The sequence below is a fragment of the Nilaparvata lugens genome, chromosome X (genome assembly GCF_014356525.2).
Source record: "Nilaparvata lugens isolate BPH chromosome X, ASM1435652v1, whole genome shotgun sequence".
In the NCBI taxonomy this organism is placed as follows: domain Eukaryota; kingdom Metazoa; phylum Arthropoda; class Insecta; order Hemiptera; family Delphacidae; genus Nilaparvata; species Nilaparvata lugens.
This window is the reverse complement of record NC_052518.1, coordinates 27590112-27616942: the sequence shown is the minus strand read 5'-3', so window position 1 is coordinate 27616942 and position 26831 is coordinate 27590112. Positions and strand designations below refer to the sequence as shown.

Sequence of the window (26831 nt, the reverse complement as noted above, 5' to 3'; positions counted from 1 at the left end):
AGTCATACATTTTATTCTAACTGAATAATTTGGAATGGACATCAACATTTCAAGCACCAATTCAAGCCTTCACTAAACCATTGCAATTGTACAAGTGACGAGTATTTGTTTGTTTTTCTCTTAAACATAAATAAAACCTGATTTTAAAATTGACATAAGATTGACACATCTCCAATATTTAGTATAACATATGCAATTTAAAGCTTGAAATTTACCAATTTCACTCAGCGATGGTGCCACCATCACTCGCCTCACCAATTTGCGTTTACTATAGCAATGGTTTACAAAACATCCCACGGCGTGGGTTGGAGTGACGTGGATTAGCGTGGGTCTACTTTGCGGCGGGCCCTACAGTTTGGGAGCTAGCTGTTCACAACAACTTGTTGTCTTTTTAAGGTAGTTTAAAAACTGCGTGATGTCGGTGGGCAGTCTGAAAACTGCGAGCCCTGGATTGAGGTACAAAGGAGGATAATATCCGTTTGCCTGAAAACTGCGTAGGGTGGAAAACAGCTTAAGAACGCGTTCGAAGTCGTCGCGAAGTAAAAGGGACTGAGTCTTGAGATGGCTTAAGAACGCGTTTGAAGTCGTCGCGAAGTAAAAGGGACTGAGTCTTGAGATGGCTTAAGAACGCGTTTGAAGTCGTCGCGAAGTAAAAGGGACTGAGTCTTGAGATGGCTTAAGAACGCGTTTGAAGTCGTCGCGAAGTAAAAGGGACTGAGTCTTGAGATGGCTTAAGAACGCGTTTGAAGTCGTCGCGAAGTAAAAGGGACTGAGTCTTGAGATGGCTTAAGAACGCGTTCGAAGTCGTCGCGAAGAAATCGAAGGAAGACGACGTCGTAACGTATAGTACACATTAAGTGGAGAAGTAACCCTACCGGATTGGGCAGAATAGGGCGCTCCCCGCTGCCGTTGAGCAGAGTGACGCGAAGGTCTCGGAGATGTTCGCACTACGAAAGCTGTCGAAGCTCTCCAATTTCTGCATTGAGTCGACTAGAGGAACTAGTCAGAGGGTGAGGAGTGAGAGAAAATAATCAGCGCAGCCGGAGGTGATCACCGCAATCCCGCTCATCTGACTTCTGGGACAGACTTGATTAAATCTGATAAAAAGGCTACTAGTCGAGTCAGACAGCAATAAGTAAGATAAGGACGTTGGATATCATGAAATAATTCTAATTATTTCAATAATAACTGTAGAGTAGGTAAGGAAACCAACTTACTTATTGCAAAGTAATTACACAGAAAATTACCTCAATAATGAATAATTGTATCGAATCTGTTCCGTCACAAATTCACTCCCATAATCAGAGTTTATTTTTTCTCCTTCTATTAATCATTTAATGTTATTATAAAAATGAGTAAATTAAAGCTTTTGTCTGACATTGATAAATATTTTAACTACATTAGTATAATGCTTGTTTTGTTGGACAGGGCTGTAACCAGTTTGCTTCAAGATATCGTTTATTTCATCGCTGGTCTGGAAAGTGAGCAAAGCAAAGCCGAGGCATTAGAATTAAGTGTAGCAAATCCAAACAGGTAATTGCACTTATATTTAAGTAATATTTATATAATTTATGTTATTTCCAATTTTTTTTCCATTGAATCATCATTATCAATATACATTTGAGTTATGATTGAGCCTCTGGTATTCAAACGTTTTGCGTGGTCATTGAATTATTTTGTAAGTTTATCAAAAACATTGTATATTGAAGGATAATGGTTTATATATGTTTGATTATAGTTATTCTGTATATTGTAAATAATCCAAAGAAGTTTTAAAACCCAATTCTACCTTCACCCAATCATGTACACATGACTCACTAGTAGTCTTTTTTGTAGAATTGAAATTGAGATTTATTACAAAAAGTATTATTTGAAAACAGAATAATAATTCATACTCCGTATAAATAAATGGAGCTTTTATTTCTTGTAAAAGCCTTATCACTTTTAATTAATCCGTTTATCACCATTTAATAACACTACTAACTGTAATACATATTACATTTTCTATAACAGTGCTTATTTCGGGTTCCTCGTTGTCATCTCAAGACATAACATCCTGATGATTAGAGGAAAATGATAATTTGACAGTTTTTCTTGTGTTATTTGCCCAATTCATTTTCTCGTTATTTTCAGGGATCGACAGAAACTTTTGAGGGAACAGTACATTCTGAAACAGCTGTTCAAAATTCTTCAAGCACCATTCATGGAATCCACCGAGGGTGAAGGACCTTTCCTTCGTATCGAAGAGCTTAGTGATCCCAGACATGCAGCCTATAAATATATGTTCAGACTATGCTATCGGATTCTTCGATTAAGTCAGCAAGATTATCGAAAAAATCAGGTAGTCTTTATTAATTTTTTCTTTCTGGTTCATTTTTGAAATGAATTGGTTCTAAATTTTCATTAGCAATCTTGTTACCTGCAAGGGTTACAAGAAATTAACACTAGCAAGGGTTACCTGATAGTGATGAATAAAATGTTGTAATTTCATTTTAAAATTTGATCTTTCCAATTATTGTTCAAACTCTCTCTCAATCTCTCTCATTTACCTTCTTATTATTTTAGAATGAAATGAATTGGAAAATGTCACGTGAACTAGAATATCTCATTAGAATGTCTCATTTTTACATAATGTCCATTGATTGCAATACCTATCGTATTCTTCGATTCATTCAGCAAGATTATCCAGATACTATATTAATGCCTTGATCTGTATCAAGCTTTACCTTTCGAATTCATCTATAAAATAAATTTATTCCAGATTTGATTCAGCAATCTTTTCATATTTCAGAATACAGTTTATCAGCTCCAAAACTAGAATTGAAACATCAATCTATCAATATATTATTTGAAGATGTGGGACCTGTTTCATAGAAAGTATGTTTTAAAATATAGGAAACAATAATAATATACCTATAATATGATTCACTCTCGCTACATGCTCCATTAAGGCAGTAGAATGAACTGTCCCTGTGTTTTAAATACTCTCAAGTGTTTTGAATCTTTTGCCCTGGATCATGTTGAGTAATCAAATCTCATAAAATTTATTTAAATCTCTTGATTTGCATTGTTTTGTATTAGCCTATGGATTTCTTCAACACCTCTTAAAGCTGATTATCTTGATTTTTTTATTTATGATGATTACTAATAATATCATTAGATAAAATATTGATAGTCGAATCTAAAGTAATTTTAGAATGATAAATACCAAACTTTCAAGCATGAAAATAATTCTATCAATATTCAAAAAAAGTCCAATCAACAATAATATCTGAAAAATTTTCCAATATAGATTTATTTAATATTTCATACGAAAATCCAGTTGAATTTAAATACAATGAAATGATGATTATTGCATTGCAGCCATACCTAGACTTTTTGATTGGCTCTCATGTCATTGATTAGGCTAGAAGATGTCATTTTTGGCGGTTAAATATGAATTTCTGTTCAATTGACTGAATAGAGCTCAAATATTTAATGAACATGTCATTTCTTCGATGATTCAGGAGGTAACTGACAGGTCTCATTCCCTTTTTTATATACAACTTTTGATAATGGAGAGGTGAAGAGAGCCATTAGCATTTTTGAGAAATTAACCTTCCATTTTTAGATACGTTTCAGTGAATTGCGTCATTTTCAGGAATATATAGCGAAACACTTTGGCTTTATGCAGAAGCAAATCGGTTTGGACATTCTTGCAGAAGATACAATCACAGCTCTTCTTCACAATAATAGAAAACTACTCGAAAAACACATAACTGCAGCTGAGATCGAAACATTTGTGGGCCTAGTCAGGAAAAATATGCACAATTGGGAATCTCGATTTCTTGACTACCTCTCGGATTTGTGCATATCAAATAAAAAAGCCATTGCCATAACGCAGGAACTGATTTGTAAAAGTGTTCTAAGTGCCAAAAACTCTGACATTCTTATTGAAACAAGGTAAGTCAAACTTGGTTAGTAAGATGTTAGAAATTCGTCAATTTTTTCAATAACTATGATGTAGTCATTTTTCCAACAGTATTTAACATTTGTTAATACTATTCATAGAAGAATATATTAATATATTCTTATGAATTCAGTTTATAATGCCCTGTAGAATTACATTTTATTATATAAGTTATATTTGCAGAATATAATAGCTTAACATGAAAGATCACGTGTTCAATTATTTAGTTTGTTGGAACGTTTTCAAGTTATACAATAATCAACTTCAAGTCCACGAAAAAGTTTGATTAAGTTTATTTACTGTAAATAAAATGTGCGGCTATTTGCAGCGCGTCTGGTCCCTTATATTCCATTTTGTCAATTTTAGCGCCGCAATCTGCTGCATACATCTGAGTTCACTCTCCGTGTGGGCCTACCCTTGCATTTAATGAAAAATTCAATTAAACAATAAATTTTACAATCAGGAATAGCCTACACACACCCTTTAATCATGCTCATCATATGCTGTAGAATTTCAAATTTTAACTTGAAAATTCTAGATTGTATTGAATTTGGAATTTTAGCAGTTGATGATTGTACTATGTATTTCAATTGATTTGCAGAATGATGAAATCGAATGTGGTTGGAGTCGAGGGATCTGATATTGAAGACACTGATCAAACTGTCGAAGAAGTATTTCTTCTTTGGAATAACAGGAAGGTAACATTTACTTCAGTTACTTTTATTCCTACCACATGTTTTTGATCTTGTCAATAATATAAAATTCTTTATTATTATAGTAATGGAATTGGAAATCTTTCTGCAACTGCACTGCAACAAACCTCACTAAAGCTGCCATATCTCACATAATATTCGTTCAATTTTTAAAAATTATGTGTCAATTGATTTGTAATCAGATTTACTTGTAATACTTTTTTTTTAAATCGACGGTTTTTGGTTATTTAAGAAATAACATTTTAAGCGGCCGCCATTTTGTTTTATGCATTTGAATCGTCATCATTTTCTTCTAGCTCTGTCTAGTTGTTATAAATGATTTTTCAAAGTTTGGAATAAAATAGTGAGAAATAACATTTTAAGTGGCCGCCATTTTGTTTTATGCATTTGAATCGTCATCATTTTCTTCTAGCTCTGTCTAGTTGTTATAAATGATTTTTCAAAGTTTGGAATAAAATAGTGAACAAAATGGCTGCTGTGTGAGTAACTTAGGACTTCCGGACAGTTTGAAATAGAGTCTATGTATTAAGAGCGTAATGTGCGACTTTATCGCTCGCGCAAAACAGTTATCACGCGACGCGAAGCGGAGCGTGATAATTTTGCAAGAGCGATAAAGAATCATTACGCGCGAATTACATACAAAATTTTTTCTACAACTGCCCAAACCTGTTAAATTACTTATATCGGCGGAGTTACAATTACCGACTTTTTAGGTTAAGATCTGACTTTTTGGCGAACTGCTTACAATCAGCTGATTAGGGAGCGTAAAGAAACTCTTCTGCGCATGCGCGAATGATTTGGGAGCGTAAAGTAAATCTACTGCGCATGCGCGGATGGTTAGCGAGCGAAAAAGTAGATTCTCCTCAGAAATAAGCTGTATTCTTTCTTTACGCACAGTTATAGAAAAATGATATTCAGATATGTTTCTTACCCAAGAACAATGCCTTAGAATATTTGTAGAAAGTTCGGAAACAACCTGTATTGTGTATTTTATTGTTTTTAGTCCCATACTGCATTGAAAAAATGTTGTAGAAAAAAAAATGTATGTAACTCGAGCGTAAAACTTCTCTATTGCTTTCGCAAAAACTGTTTTGCTTATGCAATAAATTTGCGTTTCACGCTGTTAATACATAATAAGCCATCATATTCTCACTAACTGGGTTTAAAACACTTCAGGAATTCTCTGACTCCTTTCGCATTCTATGTAGTAAATAATGCTTAGTGCTAAGTTAGCTCTATGTATACTACTCTTTAAGCGTAATAACATAACTTTTTCATAAATATGTTCAAGGACACACATGATATTCAGTTGTTTGTATCCAGACTGAAAACGTACCTGCGTCATGGTAGTTCCATGTTGTTTTATTATTTTTGAATCTATTACGTAATAACTTGATCATTTATTTGTTTGTAGATGTCTCGTTGTTTGGTTGTTCTTTCCGGTGACTCGAAACTGGGAGGCCAACAAGAGCAAGCTCTCCTCGATTACTATAGACATCAACTGAATCTATTCTCGAATATGTGCCTCAATAGACAGTATCTAGCACTCAACAATCTATCTCCACATCTTGATATTGATCTCATTCTCAAGTAAGTGCAAATATTATGATTAAAACTATCCGAATGCTGCAATGATGCATATTTTTTTAAACGTATTACTGGATAAATGTCGTAATTTATACTTAGAGAGATATAACATTCATTCATCAAGCCAATTTCAACAAGTTTACAAAAAATGGTGTTTAAAAATTAACTGTAGGAAAAGAATGATGGATCACCAACATGCTGCGACAGAGTGACAGGTTTAGAAGTTTTCTATAAATGTTTTGCTCGAACTACAGTCATCATCCCATATTTCATTGAGTGCGGGGAAATTCAACAGATATGATTGTGGCGAACAGATTCCGTATTCTATATAACAGATTCTGTATCAATAGTAGTATTTTTCGTCTACTCTTTATTTATCGTTTTACAGATGCATGGCAGATGAGAGTGTTTCATATGAACTGCGAGCATCATTTTGTCGCTTGATGTTGCATTTACACGTTGATAGAGACCCACAAGAACCAGTGACGCCAGTCAAATATGCACGGTTGTGGTCTGAAATACCTTCAAAGATGTCAATCAATGAGTAAGTTTGTTTACTCAATTCTCATGCTTTTCCTTCGGCATTTGTTTTTTGTTTAGCATGAATTATTATTTCTTCGAAATTATCCTATTAATAAAGAAACGATTTGTATTATACAGTACATGTATGGGATAGGAAATACACGATTGACACATTATCACTTATGAAATAATGAACTGATTAACTTGCAATTTTACATAAATTTACCGAGGATGGATATAGGCTTATTCTCATTGCTATTAATCAATTAATTTTATTTTAATAATTAAAACAACTTTATCAAATTTGTGATTCAAAGTTTACGCAACAATAAAAGCCCAACCAAACAGAGCTTTCTCCAAGTGATGGATGCCATAGGATAATTAGTCGCAGGCGCGGCTCATGAATCAAAGGTTTGATTTAGAGACCAATCAAACTCATTTTTTTTGCTGAGAATTTTCAACTTTAATGTAGATTATACACGTAATTTTGACAAAATAGTTGTATAATTTTTGTTTGTTTCCTGGACATAAGGAGATTGCATTTTATAGCATAAAATTTTCCCCAGTGCAAAGCATGAGTTATTTGCTAGGTTTATTTAAATGTCATTAAGGAAAGTTGAATTGAATTAATTTGTGCCTGCTACTGACATATCATAAAATACGGTTGAAAAGACAATATAAAAATATAAATAGAAAATCGTGTAACCCTTGTTTGTGCTGAGCATACGTGCAATAATAAGTAGATAATTTGTCTAAACCTTTTCTACCCAAATTTTGAAAAATGTTAATTGAATAAAGTCGAAATAAGCTCCTTAGGTTTGAGACTTCGTTCTCACTCCTTACAATTGACAAGGTTTTCATAGTTAGCATACAAATCTAGTGTTTGATTTATTTTTACACAAAATTACGTACATGTTTAACATCTATGTAGGTATAATTTCTCACTAATATTATGCTTATATCTTTTAGTATCGTATTATTGTTGAATAAATTTTTGTATTATTATATTCAATAATACTAAAATTTATTCAACAATAAGTCTATACTAATAGTACATACATAAGTATAATATTAGTAATGGGCAAATTATATTATATTTGTTTTTAGCAACTCAGTTGTTGTTCTTTCCTTTAATCATGTATGTGAAAATGTTTGAACATGATTACAGCTATGACAGAAATCATCAGCCTGATCAAAATAAGAAAGCAGTACATGCTAGATTCAACTCAACTATACTTTTTGTCGAAGACTACCTGTGCAATGTTGTGGCCAAAATGTGGACTTTCGCGGACCAGTACCAAAACAAACTGACATTCGAAGTAAGCCCACTATTTATTTCCTTATCTCCTCTATTACTATTCTATAGGATTCTTCACGAATCTCGACCGACGCAACCCACAGTTGAATGTAAAATGACAAAATTTATTGCACTATAAATTAATATGAACTATATTGCAGTATAGTTACATATTGCAAAAAATTATGTTAGTATGTAAATACATGATTTTTTATGACTGAAGTAGTTGATGTCACCTCAGCTTGTGATGAAAACCTTCTCAGTGAGTCTTATTAGGTGACTGCAACAAACGATTGCTCTTAACTTTCACGATTAACTCTATTGACAGGCGAGTGAGCTTCTTATCATCTTGCGTACTACCAGTTGTAAGAAATTTATTAATCAACCGCATTATGGTCGACTTATCAGGAACTGCAATTTAGGGAAACTCTTATTCATAATTTATCTTCCCAGATTTGTAAAATTTACAAACAAACACGCGTTCATCCTTGGCAAAACTATTTCTGACAGAAGGTAACAAAACGACAGCTGAAACATCACTAATGAAAGACTCTTGCCAATATTAAAGTTTTGGTGTCTAAAATTCGCCTATCGTCTTGAACTTTGGGTTGTGAAACACCCATTAGTAATGTTCGTATTGTTCAAAAACATGTCGGATTATTATTGTAGGCAATTTTTTAGGCCCCATCAAACAATTCTGGCTGTAATTGCAGTTTAAAACGTCGAGTATTCTTCATTCTTGAACATTGATTCGGGTTTGTGACATTATTGGTCTCATTCCAAAATCGTAGGTGAATGGGAAGTAGAACTATCAATAAACTAAGTTCATTTCACATAATTTCTAAAAAAATATACAAATTAAGATATATTTTAGATTTCTTTTGTCATCGGAAACTTAGATATTTGTTCTTTGAACGATCATAACAGTTTTTCATGTTGTAGTGATGGCTAGATTCGTCTAGAATTTTTAGATTGGCTGAAAATTCTTATGATCATTATTTGAAAAGAAAATTTTAATTGTGATCTACATCTCAATGTTTGATTTATTGAAATTTTTTAGGTGGTGAAACTTGCAAGAGATTTGATTTACTTTGGGTTCTACAGCTTCAGCGATCTGCTGCGTCTCACAAAAACACTACTCAGCATACTTGATTGCGTGTCTGAGAATGATTTTATCAAAGGAAAAATTCCAACCGGAGAAATACATTGTGAGTGCTTGTCATTATCACCTCTAGGAAATTCCATCAACTGATTTAAAGAAGTATGATCTGAACTGTTGAAATCTCTATCGTTCAAAGTCAGCATTGGTAGTATTCTAAAATGATAGTAATTAATATAACTGATGGAATGATAAATAATGGAAAGTAGAATTTATTGATATGAACTATCTTGATCAATAAAATATTAGATAATTTCAACTGTTATGATCCAAAATCCAGAAAAGCTCTACAGGAAAAAATTATTGTTTGACTTGTACAGACTTTCCCCCTCAAAACTGTACATTAAGCATAAACCATTTTAAGTTGATAAAACAAAATAAATCTTATAGCACCCTTTATTCTTAAAAAACTTAAAAATAGTTGAACAACTAGTTTCGGTTTACACCATCTTCAGGTTCTAAAATAAAATAAAATTCAATAACTGTTTACTAATTGATATAAAACGAACATGTGTTTAAATTCATATGACTAATTATTTCTGGTAAACGTTATTAAATTTAAATTCATATTTTAAAATCTAAAATTTTATTTATTCACTTTTAATTTTATCAAAAATAGGATTATTTAAGTCAAATTGGATTATATTTATTAAATTATTCCTATTCAATTTTGCAGTTTTATAGATATAAAATTCTTCTTTTACATTCAATTTATTACTTTCACTACCAATGCTTAATATTTTCTTATTAGAATTTATATTGATATAATTATGATTATTCTCAATTAAATGCTCAGCAAACGCTGATTTTTTAGTAGTATTTTTTTGAATTTAAAGCCTGAATATGTTCATTGAACCTTTTTTGAAAACATCTACGTGTCTGACCAATGTAAAATTTTTCACAATTACTACATTCCAGTTTATAAACGCCTGATTTTTTAAATTGTTCCTGTTGTATTTTTTTATTAGAAATCTTCTTTATTAAATCAAAAGCATTATTTGTTGTTTTGTATCCCAAATAAAAATTTTTTGCGAACGTCTTCCTAATTGCCTTATTTGAGAATAGTGTTGTATGGAACACAAATATATTCCCTATTTTCTGAATTTCTATCAATTTGTTTATATTTTTGCTTATATATCATCTTATCAATAAATTTGGTATCATATACATTTGTTACTTCAAAATGTTTTATAATTTGAAGATGGTGTAAACCGAAACTAGTTGTTCAACTATTTTAAAGTTTTTTAAGAATAAAGGGTGCTATAAGATTTATTTTGTTTTATTAATTTAAATGCAGCCCATGTCAATAAGTGTTTTACCATTTTAAGTTTATCACACTGCTTCAATACAATGAGCAAGGGATCAAAGCACAGATAAGATGCATTTGTTCTTTAGATGGTTAAAAACATTTAGTCAAAAATAGCTGTTGGAAATCACTATCACAGATTCAATTTTTATTGTTAATTGATTTTATTATAATTATTATTAGCGTATGGCTTCCAATGGTGGGGAGACCCAAGGGTAGTTCCACCTCGCCGTATATAAGTTGTATGACTTACTTGTCACATAATGTTTCGTACTGTGTATAGTAATGATTATTAAATTTATCTTAGTACAGAAAATAAAATCACTCCAATCATGCTTTTTTCCTGCGGTGCAAACTCATTTATTCGAAATAGGAAATTTCACCTTCATTTTCATTTCCTCTGACAGATTCTGTGACATTCACGCCGTATGCATTGTGCTGTCCAACACTTTACCTTCGCCTTCAACAAAGTTAGAAGTTGTTTAATCACACGTATTTTTTCATTTGTATTCCATACTGTTTGAAAAGCCAAAATACTTGATACATGTTTGCTTCTTGCTCTATACTCAATAATTTGTCTTGATTCCAGGCTTGACAGAAAAGAGTAAGTAACTTTTGTAGTTTTCTGGAACGAATTTACGATGTATTTTATTTAGTTTCTTGTAATGTTTTTTATAATTATATACTTTTCTTTTAGCACTCAACCAATATTTGCACACTTTATCATTACTACTAGTGTTAGATATTGCCATGAAGTGCATGATGTTAATTATTGATTACTCCCACTAGAAAACTTTACGAGCGAGTCAGAAATAATTATTATACATTTTTGTTCCATTTTCAGTTTCAGCAGAATTTATGTTATGTTTTCATATGTGAATGATCTTTCTCTTGCTATTGAAATTGATTGTTGATTGATCAGTATATTTTTTTTTGTAAAGTTCTAGCAAACATGTTCATCCAACACTTTTTCATCATTACTTTTCCAAGAGTAACAAATATAATTGAAATGCTAGTTAATCATCAATATCTAAAAAAATAGCCTACTACTCCTCTTGAGATACAGCTAATCATTTTATGATATTGAAATATGTCTTTTATCAAATAGTAAACTGAAAGATGGTTGAAAAGTATATCAACATAAAAAAGAGTTAATCCTATTTCGGATACACTCTCCACATTACACCAAACCATGAATTTTATGTTCTCATTAGTTACTTATTCATTTTATTGAATAAAGGTTAGTTACACAAGAATCCAGAATGAGCCCTAATGCAACAATATCGTCTCACAAACGAAGTTATGATGGATTAAAGATTTTTGATGTGAGACAATTTAGTTAATTCTTGCCTTTATTGACGATTTAACTCATTGTGACGGAATTTCACTGTAGTGAAATTCGATAGGGATTTCCATCAAATGTTGCTTATTGTAAAATATTTGTCATTTTTTCAAATATCAATTATTAGCATGAATATTACATTCATGTGATTTTATTGGTCACAATTTGAAGTAACATTTATCGGAGTAACTCAAATATTTTTTGAAATCAGTTACTCACCAGTTAATGGTATACATAGTAACATTTATTCACTCTTAATTTGACTGATTCGCCCTAGGTCCTGTAGTATTAGACGAATTTATCTTCGCATACTCTATCGATCTTTTCCTCTCTTAGTGCCGGTTGCCCAAAATTAAATTTTAATCTCATCATTTCCAAGAACCAATCAGAGTCTATTCAAAAACGCCTTCTCTGGTTGGTTCTTGTGAAATTAATCACGATCAAATTTTAATCGGCTTTTGTGCACCGTGCCTCAATCTTCTTACTCAAACTAATTTCTATCTACCTTATTGGTGACTTAAGGTTAAGCACACTGCACACAGGGACAATAATAGCTTCCAATAGCTGAGGTGGGAATGCGGAATCGGAAATGTCTGAAACTCAAATGTACATGACATTTCCAATTCCGCAGCTAGTGGAAGCTACGACTGTCCCTGCGTGATGTAAAATATACTGAGTACTTTCTCATCTCGATAAAGTCCTAGTATTTTTTATCAAGTTAGTTATGTGTCTCAACATCAGAAAATCACTAATCAAATAATACTGATTATTTGATAATTTACTGATCAATTTTGATAATTTGATACGGGCAACTTTTTTTATTAATAGGTTGAATAAATAGCCCAGTCAATGAAGACAAAAAAACTGGGGTTGCGCAACAAATAGGGGGAAAGCTGATTTTTTGCAGGATGCTAGTATACATAGTACATAGCCTGGAGCTTTCCCCTAATTTGTTGCGCATCAATGTCTTTATTGACTGGGCTAAAATCCATAATAATCTGTCATTGATGTCTAATTCTCGCTGTAGTCACATAAATTCTATTGTAGGTTTTATCCAAATTATTAAATAAATTGCTAAATTATAATATATGTATTCAAAGTGGATGAGGTGTCAAGATGTTCATCATCCAGGTAAAATAGTAGTAAAAACTATTGATCCTCTTGGATTCTCTACACTAGGATACATTTATGTCTTCCTCTAATAGCATCACTATCGTGGTATTGTAACGCAATATAACGATAATTGATATCCTACTTATACCGTATATTACAAGTAATTTTTCTGTACCTTGAATTGTTTCTCTTAAATTTAGCTCTTTTGTGAGAGATGTTTTAGAATTGTTCTATATGAATTAATCGCATTTTTGCTTTATATTCAGTATTAATTAATGATGCCAAACCTAGGTTTCAATGCTCAATGCATAATCATCAGTTGAACCTGTAGAAAGGACACCATATTGTGCTTTTATTCAATCGTTTCTCTCTGTTCAGATTATTGCGGTTTTCATTATTTAAATAATATAATTTTTATCCGCTAATTAATCATTTTCGTGAATTACAGCTGAAGGTGGGGTTTTGCGTTCAATCGGTGATATGGGTGCAGTTGTAACTGGCCTGACGCTTGGAGCTACCGGAATCGGAAGAAATTCCATTTCACCAACTGTGCAGAAGAAGACAACTCAACTGAAAAAGGAGTATCCACTTGTGATGGATACCAAACTGAAGATAATAGAAATTCTACAGGTGAATATTTATTTATTTACATATACATGTATGTTTATCCATTATACAATTATGTATTGATGCGAAGATCATCAACTAACAGGCATTCGCCCAGAACTACTGTAATCACTTATTTAAACTGAACCGTCACTAATACCATTAATATTTTTAGCAATTTTCTAACGTTTCTAATCTAACTTATTTCGTTCTTGTCTGAAGCGTACAAATTTTATAACGCCATCTTTTTATAACCACCTCCCGACTAGCTGGAGACCTGAAACTTCAGAACTCTATGTCAATGCATTCTCGTTACACTCATTAGTACTTCTTGAGGATATAACAGGTTAATTTAGTACTTATGAAAATAAACTGTTATTAAAAATAAATAACAAATACATTTGAGTAGGCTACTTTGTCCTTAAAAATGATCACATATTCGTATGTTAGATGACGCTATTTAACTTCGGTTAAATTTAGTAGACGTACTTGTAACGAAGAGTATAAATATTTACTCTTTTGTAATTGTTCAAATAATTTTTACTTAGAAGTCTTTGATAGTTTCCCATAAACTCGCGTTACAAAAGTTTTATACTTCAGCTGTTTTGTTTTTAAGATTTATCGTCTTGTAGGGAAATTCCTGTCATTTTGTGTACTGTAGCCAACATATTGTAAACTGAAATTTGTGGACTTGACTCGTATTTTTTGTATGATTCTACAATTTTACAAACATGATTAATTGTGTATATAGTTCATTCTGGATGTGAGATTGGATTATCGAATCAGCTGCTTACTGTCTATATTCAAACAAGAATTTGATGGCAATGAGAATCGGACTTCGGTAACTAATGAAGCACTTCAAAAGCCGATTGATCTTGAAACTATTGGTACACAGGCAGAAGGAATTTTCGGGAACAGGTGAGTTATATTAAAGTTCTCACAATATTCAACTAAATTCAAGGGTTTTGAAGATAAATTTAAGGTTGCGTTTCCTTCAATTGAAAATAAATGAAACTACCTACTGCATGGATGCACTTCATTTAACTGTTTGATTTGTGTCTGGTTCCTTAAAACTGTTTTTATCAAAAGCTGCTTCGTGTAATCTATTTAAGAAACTCTTATTTTATTCAATTTTCTTAAACCTTGAAAGGATTCTTCCTTTTGCTGAATATTTGCTTAACAAAACCAATCAAGTTAGCAATAATAAGTTGACAATAATAGAAAGATAGATGAATATATATGTTGAGGCCATTTGAAATTGTATTCATTCGCTCATTGACTGCCAGATGGCAGGAGAGGTTCTATAATTTTATAATATCCATTACTCATCAATGTATCGTTCCAGGCACTGGAAAGTTTGCGAGTCAGTGTGAATTTAGCTTTCGTACAGCTATCTACTCACTCTCGAGGCTTTAAGATTCAGGAAATTCGTCCTGAATCTGCCTAAATATTCGTGTCGTTTAATATTATAGGAAATTCGGCCTATACATTAATTCGTGTACATAAATTGCATTTTCGTTTTACGTGAAAAGTTACTCACGTTTTCGTATTAGTGTAAAGTGAATGCCAGAACTCAATTTTTAGTTTTTTTTTTATCAATAGTCAAGTCATAGTGTTATATATATCCAGACAGTAAACTTCATCTTAGAACGGGAAAACAGCAAGGAACCAACTTTAACAATCGCATTTCGGATAGATCGGTTTGCATAATTTCACCTATCTCTTCCTCTCATCTATCCTATCCAACTGTCCACCTTTTACCTCAAATATAAGTAGGCAAGCAATTCGATTCGCGACATGTTGGATTTGGGATTTGGTGAGTACCTTTTCTGATTTTCTATGTGTTCTATGTATGTGGTTTTTCTGAATGGATATATTATTCAGCACAAAGATTTGATTCGTTTTATACAGTCCACTTCAGAGCATTTGAAACTTGTAGTTTGAAATATTTGAATCTAAAGAACCAGTATTTACGTACCAATATAAGAAAAGTTCCAATTTCTAGCTCAGTCAACATATTTTTACCTTTTGTCAATCTCTTGGTCTTACAGATAAAAAAATAAATTTTTCAAACATAAAATTTCAGGCCAATTGATAAGATAATGATATGCAGTTCAACTACATATTTGATGAGTGTGAGTCCCAAAATTATTATTGGGTGAACTGAAAAGAAGGTATCATTCGGATGATTCCATGGGTGAAACTACAGTGAGTCATTGAAATAAACTGAAACCTCTAATTGAATTCTATTATGCAGTTAACGTTTTATGAACTGGACGATTTACATTTTATTTGTGAGGTCTATGCTTATATCATATTAAATGCATTGATGATTCGAATAGAGCATAGATAACTATGAAATATTTAAAATTTTCATGAATAAAACTATACTGTAAATGGTGATCATTCATTAAAGCGAAACTGTGTGAATGACGCATTACAAAAACCTTATTTTAACTGCTCCTATGAATTTTAATTTTGCAAGTAGTATTTTTGTTTTGCCAGGGTAATGTGAAGATTCCATTCAATCCATTATCCTAAGTAATTTATGAGAAATTGTATTATTTTTTTCTGTTCTGAATTTATTGTATGTAATTTGATTCAATTTTGTTTGGCAAAATAAAACTGATTTGATATTGAAAAAATGTAATTTATTTAATGAAATAAATGGAACTTGATTTGACTTGATGATCGAATGTCACATGGGAACCAATAAATGAATTGGATGTCAATGCCGTCAAATTTAATAACAGTTAAATGCCGTAATCTAACGTACCAATGACTTGAGAATCGGACTACTACGTCATTACGAGACCCAGTGATAAGTGACCTAATGTGAACATTTGTTGGATTAATACTATAGCTAAAACAAAACTTCTCTCTTTGAAATAGGGTTTCTAAATTGTATTCTGTATCATGTTTACTTGTATTTTAATGCTTTTGAAAAAACAGTTGAACAAAATAAAATTCGCCATGTTTTATGTTGATTTTATTAATAAAATTGATTCATTTCATCGCTAATGTACAAGCAACAAGTTTATCTGGGCATCAAGAATGAAATTCAACTGCAAATGAAGTGTTTGAATAAATGAAATGATTTTCTCATTTGTTGACAGGTTCAACTACTTGTGTCAGATAGCGATGTTGAATCCTACAAACAAATCAAATCCGACTTGGATGTACTCCGTCAGTCAGTTGAGAAATCAGAGCTTTGGGTGTACAAATCGCGCAGTGGTGAAGAGGGCGGAGGAGGAGGGGGAGGAGGCAAGAAAATGGCCAAAGAAGATGAGGATGAAGGAGGAGGAGAAGGAGGGGAAGGCAGTGCTAGCACTGTTGGCAAGCAGACCCTTGACAAGCAGGGGTCCGCCCTCGATATGCAAGTTTCTGGACAGACTGAACAAATTGACGAGTACAAGAAGATACAACAGGTAATTTATTCACTTCTCTCTATTATATTATGCTAATTTAACAGACATTTCAGTCTTCTTACACCGAAATCGTGTAATTTTCTACCTGGTAATATTAATCATAACCAACATGCACAGTATAACTTACACTCAACACTACTTATAACTTATATGTTGAATGAGATCATATTCATGTAATCCCAAACTAGTGTTAAAATTGGATGTTGAATTAGATATTTAGATATTGAAATTGTGGCAATTCATTCAAGCACCCCGGCCGCTCTATTACGTAAGAATAACGAAGTAATCACTCAGGCCTTCAAATGAGATTGAACTGGAATAATTGACCGAGCGAAGTGAGGTCTAAGATTCAAGGCGACGGTTTTGCATTCCTCTTTATGTTTATATGTTCCACATTTACGGCGAAACGCAGCAATAGATTTTCATGAAATTTGATAGGTATGTTCTTTTTTGAATTTCGCGTCAACGTATATATAATGTTTTTTTTTGAAATTTGGTATTTTAAGGATAATAAAAAAGGAAAAAGAGTTTCCTTTGAACGCCAATATTACCGTAAAAATCAGAATATAGAATATTATTCATCATAAATCAGCTGTTGAGTGGATTATTAATTGCATGCAATGAGGCATGCAATTAATATCTCAATGAAACTTGGTAAAAAATCAGCTGTCGTGTGGACTATTTATTGCAAGCAGTGAGGCATGCAATTGATAACTCGAAGTAGCATATTATTTTAAAATTGGATGTTGAATTAGATATCAATGTAAGCTTTCAACTCGGTAAGCTTTTGATGATAGTAGCATAGTTGTTTACAACAAATTATTGTCGATACAACCAAACAGCCATTAGTTATTTATACACCGATATCTCGCCAACACGTCTGGACAGGACATGAATTCACTCTGACGGTCAGTATTAGAGGAGGTTGTGGTTTTCAACTGCGCGAGGTCTACTGTTCACAGAACTACTAGTATTTTGAACTTTAACATTGGAAAAATATTTTGAACTGGCGAGCTGAGAGTGTGATGACCGTGGAGAGATCAAACTAAAGGAAGAACGTGTCGAGGTGCGATAGAGGAAGGTTGTGTAGGAGAATTTTTATTTGGAATGTGATTGAAGTATTTACTATGCTCAGGCGATTAGATTAGATTAGATTTAGATTTAGATTTATTCATGTATGTTACAATATGTACCGCCTTATACACTAATTTAAATTAAATGACAATATTTATAATTATTCAACGAATTTTACAAAGAATGAAAAATTAATTAATGGGAATAACCATTGAATGCAACTTGAATAACGATGATATAATAATATGATGTAACTACATAGATCGGCTGTGTTTCAACAAATAGTTGTCAAATTTCTAAAAAGGGTATAAAATAATATCCTTACCATTAACACACTACCGTTAGAAAGAGAGAGAGAGAGAGAGAATAGAATAGAATCGCTGCCTTTATTTTTTACCTAGGAGGGCGGAGTTAGGGCGCAGCCGGCCCTCTCTTACACTCAACCCTCAATACAGGGTTGAGAGAGATTGATTGATTGATTATATATGCCTTTATTAGGGCGGAGTTAGGACTCCTGGTCCTCTCTGCCACACAACCCTTTACAAAATAAGAACAAATTACATAAGAATACAAAAATAATAGATTACATAGTATGTAATAAGATTACATAACATAAATAAATAAAATTCTTAATCAAAATACAATTACATATAATAAAAGAGAATTTTAAACTGAATTTATTTGTACAATTGGAAAACAATATTTCCAATTTCACTAGATAAATCCTATAAGAAAACCTATCAGAAATGAAGATCTAATCAAGTTGCCATTCACTCAAACATGCACACAAAACAACCCTAAAAACAAAGATTTTACAAAGTATAATAATTATAATAAAACAATATAAGATGAAATATTTTTGTATCTTAAAAATTGAAAAGAAGCTAAATTCATGTAGATTGATACAATCTAAATAGAAATATAAAAATAAAGCTCAACCCGACCAGCCTAATCTGCGCCACCAGATCCGAACCAATTCAATAGTGCCACGCCTAACAGAGCTCGATCGCCAATACTCTTCACAGTTGGGGGCAACAGATTCCAGATCCGGCATGCTGATACATGGAATGATTTGTTATACATAGATGATCTATGGTTTGGAATAACTAATAGTTGGGAGCCCTGCCTGGTACCTCTGGAGAGAGAGAGAGAGAGAGAGAGAGAGAGAGAGAGAGAGAGAGTGAGAGAGAGATATTGATTGATTGATTAATTGCCTTTATTAGGGCGGAGTTAGGACTCCTAGTCCTCTCTACCACACAACCCTTTACAATAAGAAAAAAATACATAAATATATTACTCAATAGATTACAAAAATAATTGATTACATATTATGTAATAAGATTACATAAGATTAATAATAGAAATAAATAAAATTCTTAATAAAAATACAATCATATATAATAAAAGAGAATCTTAAACTCAATTTATTAATACAATTGGAAAACAATAGTTAATAGAATATTTCACTTGATCAATCCTACACGCACACAAAACACCCTAAAAATACTAATTATAAAAAATACTAGAATATAAATAGGCCTACTAAAAATACTAGATAAGTATACTAATTATCAGAAAACAACATAACATAAGATAAATATCTGTAGTTGCATAATATAGTAAAAAGGAGCAAAATTCAGGTAGATTGATAATGTAAATAGAACAATAAAAATAAAACTCAACTCGACCCAAGCCTAATCCGCGCCGCCAGATCCCAGCCAATTCAATACCGCCACGCCAAATAGAGCTCGACTGCCAATACTCTTTACCGTTGGAGGCAACAGATTCCAGATCCGGCAAGCTGATACATGAAATGATTTGTTGTACATGGATGTTCTATGGTTCGTAATAACTAATAGTTGGGAGCCCTGCCTAGTACCTCTCACACTACGATCCCCAATAAAAAAAATATATTAGTCAAATAACCTGGGGTTTTTAAATGTAATAGGTCATGAAGCAGCATCAGAATGTGATACTCCCTCATATGTTTGAGCTTTGGCACATGTAGTTGCTGGAGAAAAATGGTGATATGTAGATTGTCTCTTCTAAGATTATAGATGAACTGGATGCAATGATTCTGAGCCCTCTGCAGTCGCTCAGACAAGGCCACAGTCATGTCATTGATCACAATGTAATCTCTTCTAAGATTGTAGATGAACCGGATGCAATGATTCTGAGCCCTCTGCAGTCGCTCAGACAAGGCCACAGTCATGTCATTGATCACAATGTAATCTCTTCTAAGATTGTAGATGAACTGGATGCAATGATTCTGAGCCCTCTGCAGTCGCTCAGACAAGGCCACAGTCATGTCATTGATCACAATGTCACCGTAAGAGAAATATGGGAAAATCAATGACTTAACCAGCATCACCTTCACATGAAATGGTATGAAGTCACTAACCTTCTTAAGTGAGTGGATACCAGTAAATACCTTATTACAGGTGGTGTTGATTTGTTTCGTCCAGTCAAGTGTTTTGTCTATCGTCAGTCCCAGATTTGTAACAAAGTCACTGTAATTCAAATTTTTGTCATTTATTTTGATGTACGGTCCATTATCAACGTTGAAACCTCGGCGAGTCATGAGTTTAGTGTAACCAATAATTATTGCCTTGGATTTCGTTTCGTTAATTCTAAGTCCATGTTTCACAGTCCAGTCTGTAAGAGTCTCAAGATCACTATTCATATTGTCAACTGTAGCAGTAAAGTCGTTCAAGTCAAAGTGGATGTACGATTATTGCAGGTCATCGGCATATAGGTGCTGTTTGGAGAATCTGAAGATATTGGTTACATCATTAATATATATATACTGAACAAGAGAGGCCCAAGTACAGACCCCTGGGGAACGCCCCTCCCTACAATGTGATAGCCAGATGAGAACCCATTGTATTTCACAGATTGGCACCTGTTGCTCAGGTAGGAACTGAACCAATCCACTACATGAGTGGAGAACCTTAAATTCCTTAGTTTTTTTTCAGCAGGAGAGGATGGTAGGCGCAATCGAATGCTTTACTGAAATCTATCAGCACTAGCAGAGTAGCCTGTCTTTCATCCATCGCCCCACGAATATCCTCAGTCACACAAAGCAATGCAGTGGTTGTACTGTGGACTTTCTTAAAACCAGATTGAAAATCACTTGAAGAGTTGTTCATTGTAAGATAATTACTAACCTGCTGATGTACTACCCTCTCTAAACCCTTAGAAAGGGGTGAGAGAATATGTATGGGCCTGAAGTCGGAAGGTGAAACGGGATTTGGTATCTTATTGAGGGGTAAGACGGCTGAGTATTTCCAGTAGGTTGGAAAAATAGAATATAGAAGTGAAAAGTTATACAAATGTGTTATATAAGGAAGAGTGACAGGAAGAATATCTAGTATGAAAAGAGAGAGGGAGAGAGAATAAATGTGACTATATTGTGTACGTTCTGGGAACACGGTAAATTGTTCCAAGTGGTAAATTATTGTGACTTGCCGTAAAAAGTTCCGCGTCTCATGGGAACCATTTTGACAGTAAATGTTCCAAAATCAAGTTACCAGTAAATTATTCCTGTCTCGCACCGCGGTGCATTCAGAATGTACCATAATCGAAGAGCTGTCATTGGTCGATAAGATGAACCGTCTGCACATGCATTGATTGCTGTTAATCGTAGGGTTCGCTCTAATCTATGTCCCTGTTTAAATCTTGATCCGTACGAGAGTCTTGGTGTTAATATCAACTTTGAGGGTGTTAGCCATACAGTAATCGCTGTTTACATTCCTTGCTCTTCTAGCTTTCAGTACTTCGATACGTATTTGAGTCACCTGGAATCTTGTTATGCAGCTATTGGTGATAAGTTGATCTTTATGGGGGATTTAACTTACCTGAAATTACCAATGATAAGTGTTCTTTGAAGCTGGGCTCTCCTTCTGCCAGAAGATTGGTCTCTTTCGTTAACTTTTATGAGTTGGCTCTCTGTAATACAGTTCTTAATTGTAATAATCGTATCTTGGATTTGGACTTTTCCAGCATTGACATTAATGTCGAGCGTTGTGATTATTTCCTAGTTCCAGAGGATGCTCACCATCCATCGCTTGTCATTAGAGTTCAGATGGTGTCCACATTTCCTGATTCCCGTTCGAATTGTATTGAACTGTATGACTTCAGGAGGGCGGACTATCTCATGCTTTATACTCAGTTGAGAGACTGTCATTGGGAACTTATTTATAATTCTTCTAATGTGGATGAAGCTGTTGATATATTTTACAACTTCATCTATGAGTGCTTTGATAATTGTGTGCCAAAGAGGAGGGTCAGGCTGGGAGGCACTAAATATCCACCATGGTGAAATAATAGGATTACTGAAAAGGAAGATAGGTGTGCTAAAAAGAAAAGTTTCTCTTTATACCACTTGGAACAATTTAAAAGCTTGAGAACTCGGGTCAAGCAGTTGATTGCTCGGCAATATAGTAACTATATATCCAGGGTCGGGTATCAAAAGTGATGTCAAGAGCTTTTGGGTTTTTGTCAACTCAAGGAGAGCTAATGGCTCTACTCATGAAGGTATGCATTTGGGTGATCTGGTTTTTGGATTGCATGATTTGCCGGATGGCTTCCTCAATATTTTTCTTCAGTTTTTTCTGATGGCTGATGTCGACGATGGCAACATCAATCCTGGAATTAATGTACCTTCCCTTTCAATTGGTTCTATTGACCTGAGTACAATATTGGCAGCAATAGGTAATCTGAGACCTAGTTCTGGCTGTGGCCCTGACAATGTTCCTCCATTTATTGTATAGGGTTGTGCTGAAATACTGGGTTCTCCCATGAAGTTCATCTTTGATCTGTCCTTGAGGTCTTCAGTGTTCCCCACCAGATGGAAAATTGGTAAGGTTATTCCCATATTTAAGTCTGGAAGAAGGAATGACATATCCAACTTCCGCCCAATAACTCAATTGTCACCATTTGCTAAGGTATTTGAGAGAGTGCTTTATGATGTGTGATTGGTCATATTAGTCCCTTTTTATCTAATAGTCAGCATGGTCTCCTGAGCCAGGATAGAATCAGTCATAAGCGGCTTGTTTGCAAATTATCTAGTTTTGGTTTGGTGCCTCGGCTTGTTAGTTTCTTTTCTGACTACCTGAGTGATCGTCTTAATTATGTTTCTGTCTTGAATTTGAAATCCAACCCTTATGTCAGTTCTTCTGATGTGCCTCAGGGTAGTAATTTGGGTCCTTTGTTGTCCCTAATGTTTATTAATGACCTACCTGGCTGCCTGTTGCAATCCAATTGTTTGATGTTTGCTGATGACTTGAAGATCTACAGGAGGATTGATTGCCATAATGATTCTGTTCTGCTGCAAAGTGACCTGGATTTTGTCTCGGGGTGGTGCACGGATAACGGCCTCGATCTCAATGTTGGCAAATAAATAAAAATAAATGTAAATTTATGGTATTCACTCGTAAGCTGAATTATCCTATTTTCAATTACAAAATTAACGGCTTTCAACTCTGTGGAGTCGATAGTTTCAACGATCTGGGTGTATTGTTTGAATCTTCTCTGAGTTCTGCTCCCCATGTCCATTCTTTGGTTGGTAGGGCTAATAGGATGCTAGGTTTCATGATGAGATCTACAGCTGGGTTTAGAGATGTTGAAGCCTTGATGGCTCTCTTTCCTAGCCTTGTTCGGAGCTTGCTTGAATATTGTGCGGTGGTATGGGATCCCCATCAGGTGGGTCTGATACATGAGATTGAAATTGTTCAGAATAAATTTTTGAGATTGTTATTCTGTAGAAAACAGAATCGCCCTTGTCCTTTGGGGTTTCCAACTGGTGTGTTGCGCAGCATGTTCGGCTTTGAGACTTTGACATCCAGACGGAAGGTACTTTCTTGTTTATTGCTCTATGGTCTTGTGAACGGTTCCGTGAGCAGTCCTTATCTGTTGGCAAGGCTGAAGTTTAGGGTTCCTGTCTTCAATAATCGTAATCGGCAAGAGTTTTCAATCTGTAGATTTAACACGGTTGGTCATTATTACTCACCAATGAATCGTATTCCTCGTATATTCCTCTGCTGTGATGGTCAGGTGGATCTCTTCTCCTTGTCTAAATGTAGCTTACAGAGAAAAATATCATCATTCTTCAATTGAAGAGTAATATAGACCTGTTGTTCTTAATTTACTCTGGTTCACAATAGCCTTTTCTTTGTTCTCTCCATGGTCACCCTTTTTCCACTAACTAACTTTCAATATTTTTTCCACTTCTCTTTTGCTCCCTTTTTTCTCTAGTTCTTTTATCACTTCTCTTAAAATTAACCATATTTAATACGTAGGTTATATGTTGTTGTTTTATGTGGTTATAGTCTATCTTATTGAATAATCAAAATTCAGTTTTATCAATTACCATTAACATTAATGTTAATCTTTTCTTTCTCCAAGTAGCTATAATACTTTTTTCTTGTCTGTTTTTCACATGTACCATTTTAATCATTCTCTTTTATTACTTTTCTAGTATATATATATATATATATATATATATTATATATTCTTTAATAATTTTTAATAATGTATTTGCTGTATTGATGAGTGCGTTTGGGCTGTGGGCTGTTATGCCTGTTGCACTCCTAGATTTTTGTAAGAATAAATAAATAAATAGCTTGTTGGTCTACTATAGCAAAGCCACAGAATACATAACCAACAAAATTATGTTTGATAACATAATTAAATTATTTAAATGATTTCGTCTCTATAGAATATAAATCGGTTAAATGATTTCTTCTTTATAGAATATTTGAGAGTGATGAAGTGGAATAAGTGCACACTTCTAGTGCATCTGATGGTATCAGGCTATCAAAATATAACAAGATAAAAGATCTGTAGAAAGAATTATTTTGAAATTTATAGGAATTACGATAATAAATAAGTTATGGTTTACCACACCCCAGTTTTATATAAGTGTATCATTTTCATAGGTGTTATGTTTAAAGTTCAATTTGAATTTGTTAACAGATACTGATAAGGATGAATAAGCTGTGTGTGATTGGAGGAAAGCCGAGGAAACACGAGCAGCGTCTATTGAGGAATGTGGGTGTCCATACAGTAGTTCTAGATCTTCTTCAGATTCCCTATGATCAGAAAGAGGATATCAGAATGAACAAACTCATGGCTCTCGCTCACGAATTCTTGCAGAATTTCTGTTTGGGAAATCAACAGAACCAAGTACTTCTGCACAAGCAGTTGGATCTTTTTTTGAATCCTGGCGTAAGTTCCTTCTTAAAAACAAGTTTTATTCTCAAAACTTTTATAAAATTTATCAAGCTTCATTTTCGAGTGGTTAGTCATGTCAGTGGAATGCATTTTTCCCTAATGAAATATTGGACGTAGTATATTCTGGGAATGGGTTAATTCGATTATCAATTCATTTTACATGAAATTGTTGTGATTAGTGAACTAAACGATCGATAGCAAAGAATTTCTGAACCCGTGTTTGAAATAACTCTTGAATATTTTAGTAAGAGGAATCAGCCTGAGATGTTTGGCAGGTTCCTTTTGAAAGACACTGAACATCATGCAACTATGAATTTTCAGATTAGGGAGGCTGAAACAGTGTGCAGTATCTTCCAAGACAACTCAACGCTTTGCAATGAAGTGAATGATAAGGTCATTCAACATTTTATTCATTGTATTGAAACTCATGGAAAGCATGTGCAGTACCTGAAATTCTTCCAAACAATTGTGAAGGCCGAAAATCAATTCATCAGAAATTGCCAAGACATGGTTATGCAAGAGGTAAGTGATCCAGTTATCACACTTTTTAATATTATAAACGAATAATTTTCTTCTGTCATTTGCAAGCAGCGTGTATTTTACAGTTTCGTCAACAATACATTTTTCTAGCTTTGTTCAAGCGTTTCTTTGTATAGTAGTTTTAGTTTTCCTTTATCCGCTGCATAGTGCTGAGGAAGAGATTTTGTCCTGTTATCGTTTTCATTCCCACGACTTGAGCCATCCCCTCCGCTCTAGGCGTGTGCAGCCCGGAGCTGAGCTCAGTTGCAAAACAGATCTCATTGTAGACAGATCGTTGTTCTTTGTTTGGATAGTTGATCCATAATTAGCTACTCCTATTTGTTTAATTTGTTTTTTTTTTGAATATGTCATCGTGGGAAATTTGTCCCATTATTATTGTAAATATAATATATTCGTTTCGTGTAATTGATTCATAACTTGTGCTTGTGTTTGTGTTTGTGAAAATATATTGAGAGTGAAAGCCAACGCCCTAAATCGTTTAAAATACTTTGAGTGAAATATATATCCAGTCAGTACAAATGTTTGAGGACTAAGGACCACAAGAGCGGATCACACACCACCGCAGAATAATATCGATTTGTTTTCACCCATCTGTCTCCTTCATATTCCTTATTCCAATTTACCACCTGAAACCCTGTTTGTAACAAATCGGTATATCATTACGTCATAGTTTGGATTGGGGTAAGTGATTTTTCCTATTTGTTTTCCTGGGTCTAAATACTGGTGTGCTGAATTGGATATATGAATGTGTTTATTCGTATCATACAGTCGAACCCAAAAAACCAGTGGCAAAAGGCCTATGGATTCGTAAAAATTTGTAAGAAGCTTGGAATTATGTTTGAAACATGTGGATTGTTCTAGTAATTTCAATAATATTCATCGAATTAACTCATTAATTATGAAGAAAAAATGAAATCAAGGCGAGTTAAATTGATTGATTACAATTATTAAACCTTTTGACA

The 26831-nt window shown here is 33.6% G+C and overlaps 1 protein-coding gene across 1 annotated transcript in view; it reads left to right on the top strand.

Moving 5' to 3' along the window:
- The window catches only part of LOC111047153 (inositol 1,4,5-trisphosphate receptor), a 129873-nt gene that overhangs the window by 46125 nt on the left and 56917 nt on the right, over positions 1–26831 (top strand). The window contains exons 11-25 of the mRNA XM_039441868.1: positions 1429–1533; positions 2134–2341; positions 3641–3942; positions 4551–4647; positions 6077–6252; positions 6638–6793; positions 7940–8090; positions 9129–9276; positions 11123–11137; positions 13437–13618; positions 14346–14512; positions 15681–15729; positions 16711–17022; positions 25072–25323; positions 25651–25851. Coding sequence (XP_039297802.1) covers positions 1429–1533; positions 2134–2341; positions 3641–3942; positions 4551–4647; positions 6077–6252; positions 6638–6793; positions 7940–8090; positions 9129–9276; positions 11123–11137; positions 13437–13618; positions 14346–14512; positions 15681–15729; positions 16711–17022; positions 25072–25323; positions 25651–25851 — 2521 coding nt within the window. The remainder of the gene's footprint in view (positions 1–1428; positions 1534–2133; positions 2342–3640; positions 3943–4550; positions 4648–6076; positions 6253–6637; positions 6794–7939; positions 8091–9128; positions 9277–11122; positions 11138–13436; positions 13619–14345; positions 14513–15680; positions 15730–16710; positions 17023–25071; positions 25324–25650; positions 25852–26831) is intronic.